General features: G+C 38.9%; 2 protein-coding genes and 1 pseudogene across 3 annotated transcripts; all 3 read right to left on the minus strand.

The window, feature by feature from the left end:
- Positions 1-1,762: 1,762 nt before the first annotated feature.
- LOC101482965 (proteinase-activated receptor 1) lies at positions 1,763-6,571 on the minus strand. 2 transcript variants are annotated; one of them, XR_191593.2, is made up of 3 exons: positions 6,466-6,571; positions 3,379-5,171; positions 1,763-2,191 (listed from the first exon to the last, which is right to left on the minus strand). XR_191593.2 is itself a non-coding variant. In XM_004566872.3 (2 exons), the coding sequence occupies exons 1-2, from the start codon at positions 6,530-6,532 to the stop codon at positions 4,027-4,029; spliced, it is 1,212 nt and encodes a 403-aa protein (XP_004566929.1). In that variant the 5' UTR covers positions 6,533-6,571; the 3' UTR covers positions 2,341-4,026. The 2 variants fall into 2 exon arrangements, 1 of the variants encoding a protein (XP_004566929.1); XM_004566872.3 differs by lacking the exon at positions 1,763-2,191 and having other exon boundaries at positions 2,341-5,171.
- Positions 6,572-8,712: 2,141 nt separating this feature from the next.
- On the minus strand, positions 8,713-9,876 carry LOC112435076 (general transcription factor II-I repeat domain-containing protein 2A-like; annotated as a pseudogene).
- Positions 9,877-14,936: 5,060 nt separating this feature from the next.
- LOC101485595 (proteinase-activated receptor 1-like) lies at positions 14,937-18,213 on the minus strand. The gene is made up of 2 exons (XM_004566981.3): positions 18,061-18,213; positions 14,937-16,893 (listed from the first exon to the last, which is right to left on the minus strand). The coding sequence occupies exons 1-2, from the start codon at positions 18,137-18,139 to the stop codon at positions 15,659-15,661; spliced, it is 1,314 nt and encodes a 437-aa protein (XP_004567038.2). The 5' UTR covers positions 18,140-18,213; the 3' UTR covers positions 14,937-15,658.
- Positions 18,214-18,775: the final 562 nt, after the last annotated feature.

Genomic DNA, 18,775 nt, shown 5'->3' on the forward strand with positions numbered 1-18,775 from the left:
ACATGTTATTTAGTTCAACTGTTAATTCGTCTTGTTTAAACTCACCTTACCTACCTGTGTTCCAGGAACAAAAGGAGGAAGGCTTTACTTCCTGTATTTATACTGTAGCTTACTGGTTAATCTGAGGTCACAGGAAGAGACCAGGAGGAGAAGGGGGAGAATCCTTGTAATTTAATAAAGTTGACTTTAGAGTGTTAGTAGGGAAATTGATTTGTTGTAATATGTATTGACTATACCTTAGAGTTTTATTGCTAGGAAGAGTAGCAGTACAGGTTGGAGTATAGAAGAGTTTGACTTACCTACCTTAATCGATTAGTACAGGGGTGAATGAACTATTTAAACAGATGAACGCAGGTGTTCAGGGAGGAAGGATCAGGTCAGTGTAGCTGTGTGCAGTTTGACCTTAATTTCCGTCGATTTAAGTTCAGTTATGTTTATTTGAACTGAGTTAATTATGGAGTTGAGTTTTTTTATTTATTTGTGTAAATATTGGTCACAAAATGGTGAATAAATCACTTGCTCACTGGACAGTATCTGTCTCCTGCACTTCTTTGGCTGCTTAAGTCAAGTCCTACCACACTGCACTATCATATAAATATTTGAAAAATTCTTTTTTTTTTACATTTTGAGAGCTCGAAATTATGTTTGGGTTTTTTTTTCTAGTGCTTTCAACACTATCGCAGACATAAATTTGAAAGACAAGCTGGAGTGCATCTCACCACATGGATCCTGGACTATCTTACCAACCGCCCTCAGTATGTAAGGATCCAGACCGTGTGTCTAGTAGAGTAGTTGTGCCTGCAGCAGACACTCCACAGGGAGTGTCTGCTGCAGGCACAAACATTCTCTACCTACACCACTGAACCTAGGTGTTCACATGACTTGACTGGACACACCCTCTTGACCCAGTGGAGGTAGCCAGTTATAGGGGAATGGTGGTCAAACTGTCATCCCTGCTGGAGAACACCTCCCACCCCCAGACAGATCACCCGGACAGCACTGAGCAGTTCCTTCAGTGACAGGTTGCTGCACTGAGCAGTGAATGTACAGATGTGAAAACACACCACATATGCACAGACTGTGGTCTGTACATATCTTAGTGTGCAGTACACAATACCTGCAGCTAATAACAGCCAACCACTGCATTGTGACACGATCTGTTTTCCTGCTACTAGTAAACCGTATCATTTTATCATATACACAAAAACACATTTAATGTTTATGTACATATATTTAAATTATATTTCTTCTACCCTGTATAGTGTATATTTTCTTCTATTTTTGCAATATATTATTGTTGTTAGGTAAGTTGCATCTATTTATTCCTGTCTACTTTGCTGTTGTAACAACTTCCCCATGTCTTGGGCTAATGAAGGCTATCTTCTATCTCATCTTGTCACTGATAAATTAGTATCACTGGGTTTGATACTGTTGACTGAGCCAGATGAGTTATTTTGAGGCATAACACTGGGGTGTCTTTTCATTTTTATCTGACACGTTTTAGCCTGAAACATTGATCATAATGCTAAAAATCATCCACGGGGAACTGAAACAACAACACTGGGTAAAAAATAACTGTTAAAATATATATCCACAATTCTAAAAGAAAATATAAAAATTATGACCCACTGTAAAATGTAAATAGTATTAGAATTAAATCATTTGCAAATCTCATAAACCCATAGTTTATTCACATTGAACAGATATCAAATGTTTAAAATGAGAAAACGTATCTTTGTAAGAAAAAAAAAGTCATGTTGAGTTTGACAATAATTCAATTTAATTTTATTTATATATCAGTTTTATATTTTCTTTTTTGGCTTCCTTAAAGCCAACTGAAATGTCTGCTAACAGTTCCAGCCTTGAAGAACACACCCTAAACCTACCTGTTTGTACCTGCTGTTTCAGGCTTCCTGTTAATCTAGTGAAAACAACTCTACTCTAAATAAACAAACCTACAACCTAAATTCAACATGCACTCTAAAGAGCATTCCAGGAAGTCTTTAGCGAGCATGATTGTTCTAAACTGAAAATCCTGTGTGTGAAGAGAAATAGGTTATGATGCACACAACAGTGGGGTTTACAAATCCCAGAGATCCCACAATCAGGAAGCAGACTGGTACAGTTTTTTTTATTAGCGGGCTTGGTGAAGTCATGTGCACAGGCGAGTTTAGATCCATATAGTATCATCCTTAAAAAGAAGTATAGAGATATTAGGAATTGCTCTGACATCTGCTTTCTCTGTTATATTTTACTTCCTGATTACAAGGGGTCACGACAGCAGGTAACCCCACATGTGGCGACTAAATTTAAAATTTAAATTTAAAAAACAAAACAAACTTCTGATTAGAAACAGTTTATTATGAATAGTACAGATCCCACATATTTATCTGATCAACCTAAATGGTGGCACTTTAATATTACTGCATTAATATTACTGCAGTTGATGATGATAACCCTTTATTTCAGACATATAAAAGTTCAACCAAAGACATGTAAACATGAAACACATAAAGGTTGAGGGAAACTTAACCTTCCTGCCTTCTTGGGACCTTTTTGTGCCACTGCTATGTGTTAAATGGCTGCCATTTCCACTGTGTTCAGTGGAATATAACCAAACTTGCCACAGGATAGTTTTTACCTGTCAATGTTAATATTCCAGTGTGAATTCCTTAAATCAGCCTAAAATGGCTGAGCAGCAGAAATCCCCACACCCATCACCCTGGGGACCATTTTCTGCCCATTGACTTCCATTATAAACGCTATTTTTCAACCCCAAATTATCATCATATGATTTTATTTTTTCTTCTTTTCTTGGATGTCAATGAAGACTCAGGGCCTTGAAGTTTTAATTTTTAAATTGCAAAAAAAATGCAAAAAAAATAATGGCAGGTCAAAATGTATGTTGGTGCCAATCTTTGGTCCATCTAAAGGCCTACTTATAATGACAATCACATATTACTTCAACTGGTTTTTTGTGGAAATATTTAGTTTCGTTTTTTGGTTTTTGGGGCTTATAACACAGGGCGCTCATGTAATAACACTGGGATTTGAAGGGTTAAAACAACGAAAATATAATTAAAACTTTACATGAATATTTCAGGGAGAAGTAGTTTTACAAGGTTGGCTAATTTAAAGTGGAATAAAATATGGATATATGGTCTTTTTATGGCGTGGCTGAGAATGGTCCCTAGGGTGATGGGTGTGAGTTTTTTAAAGGATGGCAGGAGGGTTAAATACAGGGGAAGAAGACACAAGGGGAATCTAATAAAGAAATGAACTTGGCTAACTTAATGAACTTAAACATAAACATCAAAATAAACTAAAACTTAAACGCTGGGTCAACAGACCCAGGAATGTGACATTCTGTTGATTTACCTTATCCATCATTACCTCCACTTCCCCTCAGCACTGGCATACGCTTGACACAAAGAAAAAAAAAGAAAGGAAAATCGATTTATAAATGTAGATATAATGATAAATATAATTCAGATCAAAATCAGCAAATGGAACTATGAGGGAGGATGTTTGAGGCTTATTTTTTATATGCAGTGGAAAAATCGTGTTTATTTTTACGATATGTCCTAGATTTGGATCAGTTTTTAACATATACCAGTTCAAAGGTTTTTTACTTAATCTGCACTAACTGGTCTAGATAATTAAAAATAAATATTCACATCTTAAAAGATACAAGTAGAATTTATTGAACACATAAAAACACATCTCACCCGGGTAAGCCTGACTGCTCCTGAACCATCATGAGTTCTCCTATTGAGGATTGGTGTCAGTGTCCCTTTTGGCATCTGTGACTGATCATGTGTGTCTATGAAACAAAGATTTAAAGCTGTTTCTGTTGAGATAGCCGTGGAAGGTATTCAGTTCATTCTGATCATGAAGAATGATATGCCCAGAACTCTAAACGCTCCTGCTAGCTACGTGCTCATGTTCACAGCTTCTGAAATTTCATGACAAATCACTGATGTTATTTTATAACTTTAACAGCTAAGAGTCATTTAAAATATCAGCTCAGAGGAGTAGTATTTTCTTATTTTGGCTTCTGAGGCTTGATTGAAAAGAACCCCCTCTGGTGGAGATGTTTTTTCCAGACCTCCTGAATCTCCATGAAGAAGTTGCTGACTGAGTGATATCTCTGCGCTGTGTAATGCTCTTACACTTGACCATGTTGGATAGTCGTTTCTGGCACTGGGAGGATCCAAAGTAGTAGAGCAGGGGATCCAGGAGGCAGTTCAGACTTCCCAAACACAGAAACACCAGATAGAGTGCGTAAGAGCCATCAGGTGCCTCCTGGCTCTTCTCGGTGTTAAACTGCAGGTAGTGTGCAAGCAGCAGACAGTTTGTGGGCATGAAACACAGTAAAAATATCACCAGCACAGTCAATGTCATCACCATTGCTCTTCTTCTCCTCTGTGATGTTCCTGGAACATCATGTTGGACTCTGCTCAATGACCAGATTATCTGAGCGTAGGACACCACTGTGATGAGCAGAGGCAGGAAGAAGAGGACACAGCAGATGGTGAGGAAGTATGTCTTTAACCAGGCGATCTTATCTGTAGAGTGGACATCATGGCAGGTGGTGATGTTCAACTCACTGACGTAAAATGTCTGGTGGATGGTAAAAAGGGGAATCGAGCCAGCGAAGGATAGCATCCACATGATTATGCAGGCTATGACTGCAGCCTGTGGGCTCCTCCAAGTAAGAGATGCTATAGGGTAAGCTACAGCAAGTAGACGGTCCACACTGATGCAAGCTATGAGAAGAACAGAACAATACATGTTCCAGTAAAAGGCAGCAGTGACCACGCTGCACATCGACGGGCCAAATTTCCAGTTGTTGCCTTCAAAGTGGTAGGAGATCTTGAAGGGGAGCATCAGTGCAAAGAGCAGATCAGCTAAGGCCAGGTTCACCATATAGATTGCAGCTGGCTTCTTGGGACGGATCCCCCAAGCAAAGACAATCACGGCACAGAAGTTAATTGGCACACTGATGGAGCAGACCAGCGTGTAGAAGAAAGGTAAAAGGATGATGGACACAGTGCCAGTTAGAAACTTCAGTGCCTCTTCTGAAAGTCCAAAAGATGTTTTATTTGATGAATTATGTGGTGAATTATTATTATCATGGATAAAAACTGCTCCAGATGCTCCATGCGCTCCTGTTTTAAAAACAAAATAGACTTGTCAGTGAATTCTAAAAAACAGAAATCAAAGGTTATTTGCTGGATATAAAACTATGATGGTAACATTTTCTTAGAGTTTACAAATCAGAAACAGACGCAGTTTTAAATCTGTTTGTCCGCTGAATTTACTTTTTAAACAAAAGAATTAAAACACATCCAAAGTCTTCTCTTGTCTAGTTTTGCCCTAAAACTTGCACAAAGCTCAGCGACTGGGATGGTTTGCCAATTAAAGGTCTCTCATCTCAGTTGCAAGCAACTGCAACCAACAAATAAAGCTTATCCATCCATCCATCCATCCATCCAAAATAACATTGATGAGGCTAGTCTTCGGATGCTGCTGTTTGGTCACAACAACTCAGTCTGACCTTTACGTGTGCACAAATTTGACAGACCCAAGAACATTATCTCAAATATATTTTAAAAGGAAATGCATATCACAGTTTCAATTTCTGAACATGGTGAATATAATCTGATGTAAAATTTGTGTATACCTTTCAACACTAATGTTCCTCTTCAGATGTGCAAGCTGCCAGTGCCATAGCCATCAGTGCAAGACTATACATGCAGGCTTTTGAACTAAGGGCTGATAACATGCCTGATGTTTGCTTTCCTTTTTAGTCTGTACCAAGGTCATTATAGTTAACTAAAGCTAAACTAAAACTAAACATGGATGTGAAAAAAAAAGCATTTTAAATAATTAAGATGAAATAAAAACTACAAATTTGAACAATTATGTGAAGTTGGAAACTAAAATAAAACTAAAACTAAGGTAAAATATGGATGAAACATCTTTGCTTTCTGACATATGCCCTCCATCCAATAATTATAATTTAAAAAACTATAACAAACACCGAAAACCATTCAAAATGAACTAAAACTTAACATAAAAAATTGAAACTAAAACAAAAATAATCCCCCTCTCGACACTAACTGACACTAAACAAAACGGGAAATCTTTAAAAAAATCATTAGAAAATATAAAAATATAACTCTTGTCTGGAGAATGCAGTATTTTGTTCTTTTTAAAAAAGATTTTGAAAGCTTGAATCGTCTCACCACAAAACAGTTTTGTCCATTTTAAAATCTAACATTGTTCTTGAAATAGTACACTTTTTTATGTCAGGATTTCTATTGAAAATTATTGCATTCACCAAAACATTTTTTGAATTAGTCTTGTATTTGTTCTAACACAGATAACAATAAGTAATTTATTTGGATTTTATGAGTAGAGACCAACCAATTCAAGACATCACAGTATTTTCAAACTTACCTGAAGTGTTCGCGGCAGAAATACAGCAGAAACAAAACAGAAGTAACAACAACTGTGTTAAAGCCATGTTTGCTTCTCTCTTTCTTTCCTTTTTGGCATCCTTTAATTCAACAGTGTCTTAAATGTCTGTTTTAGAGAACAAGAAGAACAAGAACATGCCCTTAATGTACTTGTTTGTACTTGCTGGCTTTCTGCCTGGCATGATTCCAGGTTTCCTTGGAACTCTTACACAGGGAAAGGAAAATTCCTGGATGTTGGATAAATTGCTTCTCAGTTCTACATGGGGTGGCAAAATATCCTTAGGCAATATACTATATACTATTCATTGGAGAAAAACACGTTTTTTTGAGTCAATTTTTACAACATTTACAACAATATTTGTAACTTTTTATATTAAAATCTAAATGTTACGTCTAAATAGAGCTGGGCGATAGAACGATAACGATATGTATTGCGAAATAACTTTTTCTCGATAGAAAAATTTAACTATTGCGATAGGCCTCACCGCTCTTGTTCTCTTAAAAAAAAAAGAATAAAAAGAACAGCCAATCCAAATTAAGTAGTGCAGAGCCGAACCAATCACAGCCGCAGCGGCACGTCACGTGACTTGTTACATACAGCACAAGTGCCAAGCCGCACATGTGTATTTGTTTTGGGAAGCAGCCCGCCGCCGTGCCGCCCGGGTAATGGAGGAAATGAGTGTGCCGATTAGAGAAAAATCAACCGAGAGTGTGACCGAAGGTTACCGAAGAGAAAACAGATGATGGCTCCAATGCCGGAGAGATTGTTGAACGGAAGAGCCATAGAAGTTCCGTAGTGTGAAGGTATTTCTGCTATTTCAAGTCAAACAGAGTAGCGCGCACTGTAAATTGTGCCGAAAGCAAGTCTGGAAATACAATAAAGCGGTGCATGCTCAATCTCTGACTGGATGCGCTAATTCGTCATTCGGCTTTTGTCAGACTAAAGTAACTGTTAAAACTGTTTGAAAAGCTAAGCTATACAACAAGGAGAGATTGAGAATTTCCTTTGAGTTCTCAGTTTATTTGATATTGACAAAAGTTAGTCAATTTTGTCTGTTCTTCTGTAAAACAAGCTAAGATTTATTTTTAGAATTAATATTTTGTTTCTAAGTGGAATTGACAATTTAGTAGTCTGTTTTGTTTGTTCTATTTTGAAACGCTTTAGCGGCTGCCTTTTGTGTAGTTTGCAATATTTGCCATTATTTATCTGAAAAAGTCTCATGTTCCTTAAGTACATCTACCCTGTTGAACTTATTATGGGAAATAAATATTTAAATCAAAACAAGCTGCTGATTATTTCACATTTTACTTGTGAGCAACGGCACATTTAAATCTTACAAATATAGTTATTTGGCTTATATCGTGATATATATCGTTATCGCCTGAAATGAAAAAAAAAAACATATCGTGATATGAAAAAATCTTATATCGCCCAGCTCTACGTCTAAATGTTTAGCTAATATGCACATTTATCCTGCTGGTCAGAGGAAATACCAAAATAAAAGCTTTGTGAAAACCGTGCCTGTAGTGGCGAGGATGTGTGACTGTGGTCCCCTAACGGTTACTTCTAACCGCCATATGTTGCTTCAGTTATTTCCTACGAGCATTTCTGGTAACTTAACTGAAAACATTAGAAGAGCCATTTTGGTGGTCTTTCAGCAGTAGTGCAATTTTAGTGGATGCAGTCTCCACAATCACCAAAGCACTTGGTGAGTTTATTGCAGGGGTGGGCAAACTTTTTGATTCGTGGGCCACATTGAGTTCTAACATTTGACAAAGGGGCCGGAACAGGAGTAGATAGATGGCATGCTTTGAAAACATCACCTCATTGGGGGAAAAATACACATCTTGGGATATGGAGAAAACATGTGCTTTAATTTCCAATGAAAATGAAGAAAAGCATTACAATAAAATCTCTGACTTCGAAATGAGCCTTTAAACACTGAAAATCAAATAAATGAACATTTTATTTTAAAGCACTGAAAGTTCCGTTATCCTTCAGGATATCACATCACTCTCCTCCTAACTCTTTTTTTTTTTTTTTTTTTTTTCAAAAACGGTAGGAGATGCAGATGTACTTGTCCTGTTCCTTTTATTCAATTTGTTTCCCCGGTGCCAAAAGTCAACAACGACCAGTGCAAGGACGAAACAGTTGCAGCAAGTCAGTCTGTGAAGCGTTATATTTGATCTGCGCGCACTGTTCATTTTAACAACGTGCGCATCACGGAGAGACACACATTTTAATGGGAACAGTGTTGTTGGTCTCCTTTTTTAACCAGCGCATCAAAGTCTGGAGTTAGTTTTGTTGTGGCGATTCTCAGGATTGATCTGAGGTGTAGGTCTGTTAACTTGGATCTGTGGCTGGCTTTGTTGATGTTCATGACGCTGAATGTCTGTTCACACACGAAGGTAGAGCCGAACAAAGCCAACATCATCTGCGCTTTTCGCCTTAGATTTGGAAACGCGGCATCATTGAGTGAAGCATAGAAGTCATTTAGTTTCAGAGAGCTGAATTTCCCTTTTAAGGCAGGGTCGGACTGAAGGTCGATGAGTTCGAGCTGAAGCTCCTCTGGAGCTGTTTCGGGGTCTTGTGACAGAGGAAAGGCCACCAATTGAAGTGACTTGTCAATTTTATCGAAATCCAAAAACCGACGGCAGAATTCTCTGTGCAGTGCATCCAGTGACTCACTGTATTTCTTTACTTTTGCTCCGGCCTCTTTCAGCGTGGCTAGTGTAGGAAAATGAGTGAATGACTTGTTCAAAATCTGCCTGGAGAATAAAGCCAGCTTTAATTTGAAGGCTTTCACGTTTGTGTGCATGTCATGCACAAACTGGTCCTTCCCCTGCAGTTTCACATTGAGCTCATTCAAGTGTGAAAATACATCCGTAGCAAACGCGAAGTCACACATCCAGCTCTTGTTGCTCAGCTCAGGAAATTCATCAGTCTTCCCCTGCCGCTCCAAAAACACGCCAATCTCCTCTTTGAGCTCCCACACTCGTTGAAACACTTTGCCCAAACTCAACCAGCGGACACGGGAGTGATAAAGCAGGTCCTGGTGATCCAGGAACGCAATGAAGGAAGTCCCCGTGCGCGTATGAAGTTGACAAGTTTCACCACAGGATTCACAACATGATTCAGCTGTAACACCGATTTACATAGAGATTCCTGGTGGAGGATGCAGTCGAGGAAAATCACATCCTGGTCAGGGTTTTCATCTTTCACTTTATTCTGGATTCTCCTCAGCAGGCCAACGTTTTTTCCCGTTAAATTTGGAGATCCATCTGTGGTGACGTTAACAAGCTTACTCCAGGGAAGCTTCATGTTTTCGATGGCAGCAGACACTCGTTCAAACAAGTCCTCACCCCGTGTTTGTCCTTTCAGAGACTCCATTGTCAAAAACTCCTCCGTTATTTCAAAGGTTTTGTTGATTCCTCGGATAAAAATGAGGAGCTGAGCAGTGTCTTTGACATCATTGCTTTCATCCATTAAAATAAAATATGTCTTAAATTAAAATAAGTAAACTGTCATGTTTATTGCTGCCAAAAAAAAGTTAAACACATTTGGACAGTGAAGGAATGTCAGGATTCTTGCTCAGAAAAAGGAGCTGATCAACATGCTCTGAAGTCAGAGCATGTTCCAGTCCACGAAAAAATTATTTGTAACAAAATATCGATTTCTGCTGTCCCTGTATCAATACATTATTAGCAAACAAAATATCACGATACTACACAGTATCGATTTTTTCCCCCACCCCTATGAAATAGTCAATAATTTAAAAAAGTAGAATATAACCGACAGGGGCATGTGATAGGATGTGGTACTGCAAAAGAACAAGAGCAAAGTAAAGAAAGAAAAACCTATTGTGTTTAGTTTTGATAAATTAAAATTAAAATGTATCATTACACTCAGAGGATCAATATGAAATCATAAAATATGCAACTTCTGTATGAAGCACATGACTGATAACTGTTCTGTCCTGAGCTTTTTGTTTCCTATAGCACCCGCTTGACCATAACACCACGCCTAAGGAGGGTAATTGCAAATATTCGAGGGAGGAATATCACCAAAAGTGGGAAAGGTAAGCCCTGATGGGGGTGATAACACCATGAATTTCACTTATGGTCAAATTCTTAAAATTCGACACCAAACATAAAATTTCTCCAAAATTTAGAGACAGAGTGGAGCTCATCTAGATTTGGAGGGTTTGAATCTATAATATTTTGAAATAACACTCAATATAATGTTGACCATGTTGATTATGTTTATACTAGTGTGCAAAGGTTGGCTAATCTGACCAGGGAATGCAATAAACAGGAGTGTCGGAAAAGTTGGTGTTAAAGCCACCTCTGACAGTCCAGACTAGGATGGCGTTGGACATCCTCGGATGGGAACAGGGTTGGTGTGACCAAGGTGTGGTTTGGCTGGTTGTATGTATATTTCAAAATAATACAGCTACCAGTTACCAGGGCATGGAAGAATGACAGACATTATTAAATGAGAAGGAATTTTCTGGGATTGAAGATCCTCTGGGTAAGTGTTTGACCAAAGCATGCATAAAATAAAAGCTATCATTTTGTTATTGATTGGTAGTAGATTGATAATTGGCCACATTCAAAGCTGTATTGACTTGTTGTGGATGCAGTCTACGTCATGTTTAAGAACTCTAATTAACAGATTGAAAACAGCGACATTAAGGGAAGAATATGCAGTGCCGCACAATCAGATGCCAGTGACGGTTGGGCTCAGTGATGAATCAGGTGAGCTGGATTCATGGCTGAATCAAGACATAAATTCCCCTGCTGTGGGCAATAAGGGAAAAACAGTGGGTAAAAAGGGAGTTACAAATGTGAAGTTCATATTAACACACAGGTTTTGTTTCTAGGCAGTTCTGCGGACGCAGGCTCTGGGCGGAGCCAGATCTAATATGATAATTAAATTGATTTCATTCCCTAACACAGGATGACAAGACTGGAGCAACGATACTTGAGAGAAGAATTTCTGATTTTTATATTATGATAGGATGTCACTAACCTTTTCTTTTAATTTTCTCCGATGAATTGACACATGGGAGTGTGTCAAAAAGGGGGGAAGTTGAGTTTTAACATCAAACAATGGTTTTATGAACATTTTTATGACTTTAGTTGTGTTTTTACTAATTTAAGTATGGTAAAACTTCAGCTTATAATGATCCAAAAGTTCCCAGACATTTTTAGAGAACCAATGAGAAGCATATAGCATTATTTTCATGTTTAAGCATTAATGATTGAAATAAACTGAATAGCGTTTAGAAGATAAAAGGCCTGTGTTCATGAGAAGCTGAGTATCATACTGGAGAGGAAACTGTGGGACGGCAGGCTGAATGAAACACATGATTTTTGTGAAAAAGGTGGCAAATGTTAGAATTAAAAATGGTTAATTTGTTTTTGATTTCTTTTACTAAACTAAGTGGTTATCATTAATTTCAAGGTTCAAGGTTCAAGGTTCTTTATTTGTCACATGCATAGTTATACAAGTATAACACACAGTGAAATGTAGCCTGACACGCTCCTCGACATGTGCAAAAATTGGGGGGGGAGGGGGGGGTGTAGAGGAAGAACATTTTATATAAAAAAAAAAAAAAACACCCAGCACGCCCCTGCGGGCGGTTTATCCTTCAAGCTCGGGTCCTCTACCAGAGGCCTGGGAGCTTGAGGGTCCTGCGCAGTATCTTAGCTGTTCCCAGGACTGCGCTCTTCTGGACAGAGATCTCCGATGTTGTTCCCGGGATCTGCTGGAGCCACTCGCCTATCTTGGGAGTCACCGCACCTAGTGCTCCGATTACCACGGGGACCACCGTTACCTTCACCCTCCACATCCTCTCGAGCTCTTCTCTGAGCCCTTGGTATTTCTCCAGCTTCTCGTGTTCCTTCTTCCTGATATTGCTGTCATTCGGAACCGCTACATCGATCACTACGGCCGTCTTCTTCTGTTTGTCTACCACCACTATGTCCGGTTGGTTAGCCACCACCATTTTGTCCGTCTGTATCTGGAAGTCCCACAGGATCTTAGCTCGGTCATTCTCCACCACCCTTGGGGGCATCTCCCATTTTGACCTCGGGACTTCCAGGTTATACTCGGCACAGATGTTCCTGTACACTATGCCGGCCACTTGGTTATGGCGTTCCATGTATGCCTTGCCTGCTAGCATCTTGCACCCTGCTGTTATGTGCTGGATTGTCTCTGGGGCATCTTTACACAGCCTGCACCTGGGGTCTTGCCTGGTGTGATAGACCCCAGCCTCTATGGATCTTGTGCTCAGAGCTTGTTCTTGTGCTGCCATGATTAGTGCCTCTGTGCTGTCTTTCAGTCCAGCTTTGTCCAGCCACTGGTAGGATTTCTGGATATCAGCCACCTCCTCTATCTGCCGGTGGTACATACCGTGCAGGGCTCTGTCCTTCCATGATGGTTCCTCGTCTCCCTCCTCTTTCTTGGGTTTCTGCTGCCTGAGGTATTCACTGAGCACTCGGTCAGTTGGGGCCATCTTCCCAATGTATTCTTGGATGTTCGTTGTCTCATCCTGGACTGTGGTGCTGACACTCACCAGTCCCCGGCCCCCTTCCTTCCGCTTAGCGTACAGCCTCAGGGTGCTGGACTTGGGGTGAAACCCTCCATGCATGGTAAGGAGCTTTCTTGTCTTTATGTCAGTGGCTTCTATCTCCTCCTTTGGCCAGCCTATTACCCCAGCAGGGTACCTGATCACGGGCAGGGCGTACGTGTTGATGGCCCGGATCTTGTTCTTACCATTCAGCTGACTCCTCAGGACTTGCCTGACCCTCTGCAGGTACTTGGTGGTTGCAGCTTTTCTAGCGGCCTCTTCATGGTTCCCATTCGCCTGCGGGATCCCCAAGTACTTGTAACTGTCCTCTATGTCTGCAGTGTTGCCTTCTGGTAGTTCAATCCCCTCAGTTCTGACTACCTTCCCTCTCTTTGCGCACTCAACGATCCTTCTCCTATCACACTTGGGGCTATGTACCCAATCTCGGGTGGGGGTGATGATATCTCCCCCCTGACCTGGCGTCCTGACTCCTCCTTGCCGTAGCATTTGTGTTGTACCTCGTCAATCTCTAGCTGTGAGAGCAGTCCCTTCTTTCGAATGTTGGAACACTGAGCTACTAGTTGTTTCGCCGTCATTGTGGATGTTGGGTATCGAAGAATCCATAGGTCCCTCATCCTATTCATGTAGCCCCTTCCGCCGGGGTTACTTGCGTAGTAGCATTCCAACAACGCCCTGTTTTCGTCCCTTGCCCACCGATGCCTTCTTGTTCCAGTAGCCCACTTTTCGTCAGGGTGCCCTGGTTCCTCAACACCTGACGCGGACCTTGTTGATCCGGGCGACGTCCGAGCCGGCATGCCTTCATATTTATCTGTCTCGCTCAGCCATCTGCTGTGACTGGTTTAGTTAATTTACCTCTAACATAAAGCGTTTGTAACTGGTGTTTGTATTGCCATATTATGATGAGAGGAGCCTAATTAACATACTTGTGCAGGCATGGTACCAAACAAGCTATCCTGATTTTTGAGCTTGGGAAAAATCGGGTGATTTGTGAATGAAAAACACATCAGGGCCTTTGAAGAGCCAACCACCACTCACTTTTTTCTGGCTCTGTGATAATTAAAATGTTCATTTGTTTTCAAATACAAATATTTGTATGATCATGTATGTTGAAGTTACAATTATTAATAGTATTGCTGCAATTGAGCCAAGTGACTTGATGACTGACAAAAAAAAGTCATGTATTCTTCTTTTTCTTCCAGGCAGCAGTTTATGTGAAGAGAGTCAGTTGAGGCTTCTTTGCCTTCTTTGGAAAAAGCTTCCCTGCGTCAAACAGAAAGATTCATGTCAGCGAACACCGGGGCCCTGTGCCTGCGTCTGTGAATGGGCAAGAAGACCTCTATTATGAGCATACATTGCAGTTAATGAAATTGCTGGCTTATCACATTCACATGTTTTGTGCGTGGAAAATACGTTTTATTAGTAAATTATAGTCAGGAATATAAAATACATTTTTCACATTCATTTGGATAACGTCAGTCTAATTTGAAAATTTTTATGTTCATCATTACTCACCATTAATCATTGCCATTATTCATTTATTCGACATAAGGCATGATTTTTGCTTTAAATTCATGTATAACAATAGTTTTTCATGTTTTCATGGTAGTAATGTGGAAGTAAAATCCTCACATCAAAAATGAAAAAGAAGTGGCAGTTCCGATGGGATAAAGAGCCAAAATAAAGATGCCTGTATACTAGAGAAAACATGGAGTCAGAACGAGTCAAAAGGGAACATCTGTTTATTTTCTTGCAAGAGAATAACTCACAGGTTTCAATACAACCATGCATTTAATAGGAAAACACCAAGCAAGCCATTTAGATATGACACACTTTAACTGATATTTTCCTTTTTTATCTACATCAAGGCTTTTATTACATATTTGCTGTGATTGTTATGCCCCATACTGCCAGTAGCTGTTGAGCTTGAATAACTATGCTGTAACTCGTCAAAGCTTTTGAGGTTTTCATGCAAATGTAAGAAGGATAAATGTTAGTTATTTATTTTTTAAGACTTTTTGGGTGTCTAGAAATGTCATATATCATTTGATGGTATCCCAACATCTAGGTTTCAGTATAAGGGTGTGGTTTGATGGTTGTACAAACAAAAACAGCTAAGGAATTGCAAGAGAAGATAACTCTATTTGCTGCTCTTTCTCACAGAAAACACTAAATATCCATTATAAATACTCATTACTTGCAGCCCAGCACAGACGTAAGATTAAGAGCTTACACAAATAGGCAACCTCACTTATGATACTATACTTTTACATATTGACATATCTGTTAGCATTATTTTGATGCTCATATTAATACATTGTGTTATTCCAAATAAATCAATTCATCAAATAAAGAAGCTTGAATTAAATATACAATAATTAATGTAAAGTTTGCACCAGCAGGGGGAAGCATAAAACAAACTATTTGGGCAGATATTTCACTCCATCTCAGTACTTCAAGCTCAATAACAGTTTAATCAACAAACATGCATTCAGAAAGAAAATCATTAAAGAATAGAAAAAATAATTTTACAATGAACTTTAACTTTAAATAAACTTTAAAATTATACATAAGAGTTAATTAAAATGTCAGCACAGTGTGAGAGTTAGTCAGACTAGTAGTTTCTTGTTTCGGTTGTTGAAGATGGAAAGAGTCCACTGATGTGTTTAATTCAGAGTGTTTGGTATTTTGCAGGTTTCTGGGTTTCAGCATTGTTCTTGCGCTTAATCTCCAGGAATCAGTTGTTGAATGAGTGATATCTCTGCTCTTTGACACCTTGTTACACTTCAGCATATTGGATAGTTGTTTCTGGCACTGCGAGGATCCAAAGTAGTAAAGCAGGGGATCCAGGAGGCAGTTCAGACTTCCCAAACACAGAAACACCAGATAGAGTGTGTAAGAGCCATCGGGTGCCTCCTGGCTCTTCTTGGGTTCTTCTTTTAATTGCAGGTAGTGTGCAAGCAGCAGACAATTTGTAGGCATGAAACACAGTAGAAATATCACCAGCACAGTCAATGTCATCACCATTGCTCTTCTTCTCCTCTGTGATGTTCCTGGAACATCATGTTGGACTCTGCTCAATGACCAGATTATCTGAGCGTAGGACACCACTGTGATGAGCAGAGGCAGGAAGAAAAAAATGCAGCAGATGGTGAGGAAGTATGTCTTTAACCAGGTGATCTTATCTGTGGAGTGGACATCATGGCAGGTGGTGATGTTCAACTCACTGATGTGAAAAGTCTGGTCAGAAGAAACAAGAGGCACAGAGCCAGCGAAAGATAACACCCACATGGTTATGCAGGCTATGACTGTGGTCCGTGAGCTCCTCCAAGACAGAGCATTGATTGGATAAACTACAGCAAGCAGACGGTCCACACTGATGCAAGCTATGAGAAGAACAGAACAATACATGTTCCAGTAAAAGGCAGCAGTGACCACGCGGCACATGGACGGGCCAAATTTCCAGTCATTGCCTTCAAAGTGGTAGGAGATCTTGAAGGGGAGCATCAGTGCAAAGAGAAGATCGGCTAAGGCCAGGTTCAGCATATAGATTGCAGCTGGCTTCTTAGGACGGATCCCCCGAGCAAAAGCCAGCAGAGCACAGATGTTAATTGGCACACTGATGGAGCAGACCAGCGTGTAGAAGGAAGGTAAAAGGATGGTGGACACAGGGCCAGTTAGAAACTTCAGTGCCTCTTCTGAAAGTCCATCTTTTAAAAATGTTTCATTGGATTTATTAACTATGGTCTCATATGTCTGATATGTTAAACCTGCTCCAGATGCTCCGTCCGGTCCTCTAGTATTGTTTGAAGTGCCTAAAACGAAGAGAGAGATTTAAAGAAAAAAATGTGTCACTTTAACATATGTCAACTATGTAGCTTTAATATGGAAATTAAAGCTACATCATTGAGATTATTGGATAAAAGCTCTGTTAACAGAAGGTAAGAATGTTATTATGAAACTAGTGATTTAAGAAGTGAAATGAAATACAGATAATTTACTGGCTGATTTCAGGTGTAAATATCTGAATATTTATTATTATTTTATTTTTGTATTATTATTTATTTTTCCAGGTAAAAATCGAATTTCCAAGAGAGACCTGGCATCATGACAAGAAAAGTTTAAACATTGCAAATTTAACAACTGGTCACAAATGAACGACTTTTATTCTACAACTTATAAACAGGTTGTTAAGTGCGCTCTAAGTTTAACATATGATGAGTTAAAGCTTTCTTATAATTATTGCTTGCAGGAAAGATACACATGGTTAGTGTGTAAATACTTCTTTTTGCCTCTTTTTATATTATTCAATAGTCTTGATTTAGAAAATTGTTTATAAAAACTATGATAGTTGATCTTTATAATTTTTTTCACAGGTTACATGACAAATAGATTAGTTGAAGCTCTGAATCAGTAAAAAAGAAATATGCCAAATATTCTGTTTTGAACTTGTTGAACAAGATTTTAATGTTGCATATTTAACAATTAATGAAAATAGAGAGAATTGGGAGAACAAAATGAGAGACTGGCAGATAAAAACAAATTGTTTGTGTTATTTTTTCAATGGTTAACACATGCAGTAAAAAGTAAGTCCATCACAACTAGAAACAGAAAACTCACTTACCAGGAATGTTTGTTTGTTTTTTCTTTATTATTATTGTTATTTTCTTGTTATTTTCTTCTTAAATATAACTGCACACTTTCTATAGGCTCATGTAAAGCTGAGGAACACGAGCCAATGAATTTAATTATGAGTAAATGTGGCTACACTGTTTATCTGTATATGACAATAAAACTTCAACCGTGAAACTATTATTTCTGCTTGATAACTGTCAAAATTAAATTTGTTTTAGAAAAAACTATAATATTATGTAGATTGACAAAATTATAAAATAGTCTGATTTCATCTCTAACATATCCATCAATTGTTTACTAAAAGTGCCTGTGTTAATTTAACATTAAATAACTCAAAGCTTTCTTACCATTGTTGCCTGCAGGAAAGGCACATGCACACAACAGAACCCACAGAAAATGTTTCCGAGGCACTAAAACCGTGGCCATTAGGATAATGGTATTAAATTCAATTAATCTTCGTTCACGTTCCTACTGCTGGATGTTCAAGTAAATGAGCTCTGCCCAAAGTCCAACCAGTCTATTCCAAACGCGCTCCTCCACCAGTCAGAGCAAACTGCACTTAGAGACACTGTCTGCCTTTTCTCATTTCACAGTCTCTACATCCTTGATATTCTCAGTGAGACTTCCCTCTTCACGTCCCTCCCTTTTAACAGCAAGAAACCTCTAGCTGAACCAGGCTCAGGGAGGGGCGGCCATTTGCCATGACTCGTAATCATAAATTATCATTTACTGATAAATTATAATGCACTCATGAATCACAATTTACTCATAAGAGTGAGGCCTTCATTGGAAAGACACACACACACAAACTGCAAAAACACAAAATTAATATCATATCACAGTAAGAGGTTGGGGAAATGGAAATGTTTATTTAAATATTTATTATGCTTACAGTATGAAGTCATACCATCTTCTTGATAGGCCAATTTAAATGCACTTAGCCTTGCTATAGTTAGGACAACTGTAATGTCTCTCTAATATGGGACAAATGAGAGAGGTCAATGAGCAAGGGGTCGTTGTACCAAACAATTCTTTAATTACAGTGCTTTTTCCAATTCTTCA

This window comes from Maylandia zebra, linkage group LG7, assembly GCF_041146795.1.
Source record: "Maylandia zebra isolate NMK-2024a linkage group LG7, Mzebra_GT3a, whole genome shotgun sequence".
In the NCBI taxonomy this organism is placed as follows: Eukaryota; Metazoa; Chordata; class Actinopteri; order Cichliformes; family Cichlidae; genus Maylandia; species Maylandia zebra.

What these genes read in the sequence shown, in the direction of transcription:
- LOC101482965 (XM_004566872.3), bottom strand. Translation starts at nt 6,532, where the DNA reads ATGGCTTTAACACAGTTGTTGTTACTTCTGTTTTGTTTCTGCTGTATT. An exon ending in TTCTGCCGCGAACACTTCAG is followed by an intron (nt 5,172 to 6,465) that starts GTAAGTTTGAAA and finishes TTTTTAAAACAG; the next exon opens with GAGCGCATGGAGCATCTGGA.
- LOC101485595 (XM_004566981.3), bottom strand. Translation starts at nt 18,139, where the DNA reads ATGGCCACGGTTTTAGTGCCTCGGAAACATTTTCTGTGGGTTCTGTTG. An exon ending in CTTTCCTGCAGGCAACAATG is followed by an intron (nt 16,894 to 18,060) that starts GTAAGAAAGCTT and finishes TCTTCGTTTTAG; the next exon opens with GCACTTCAAACAATACTAGA.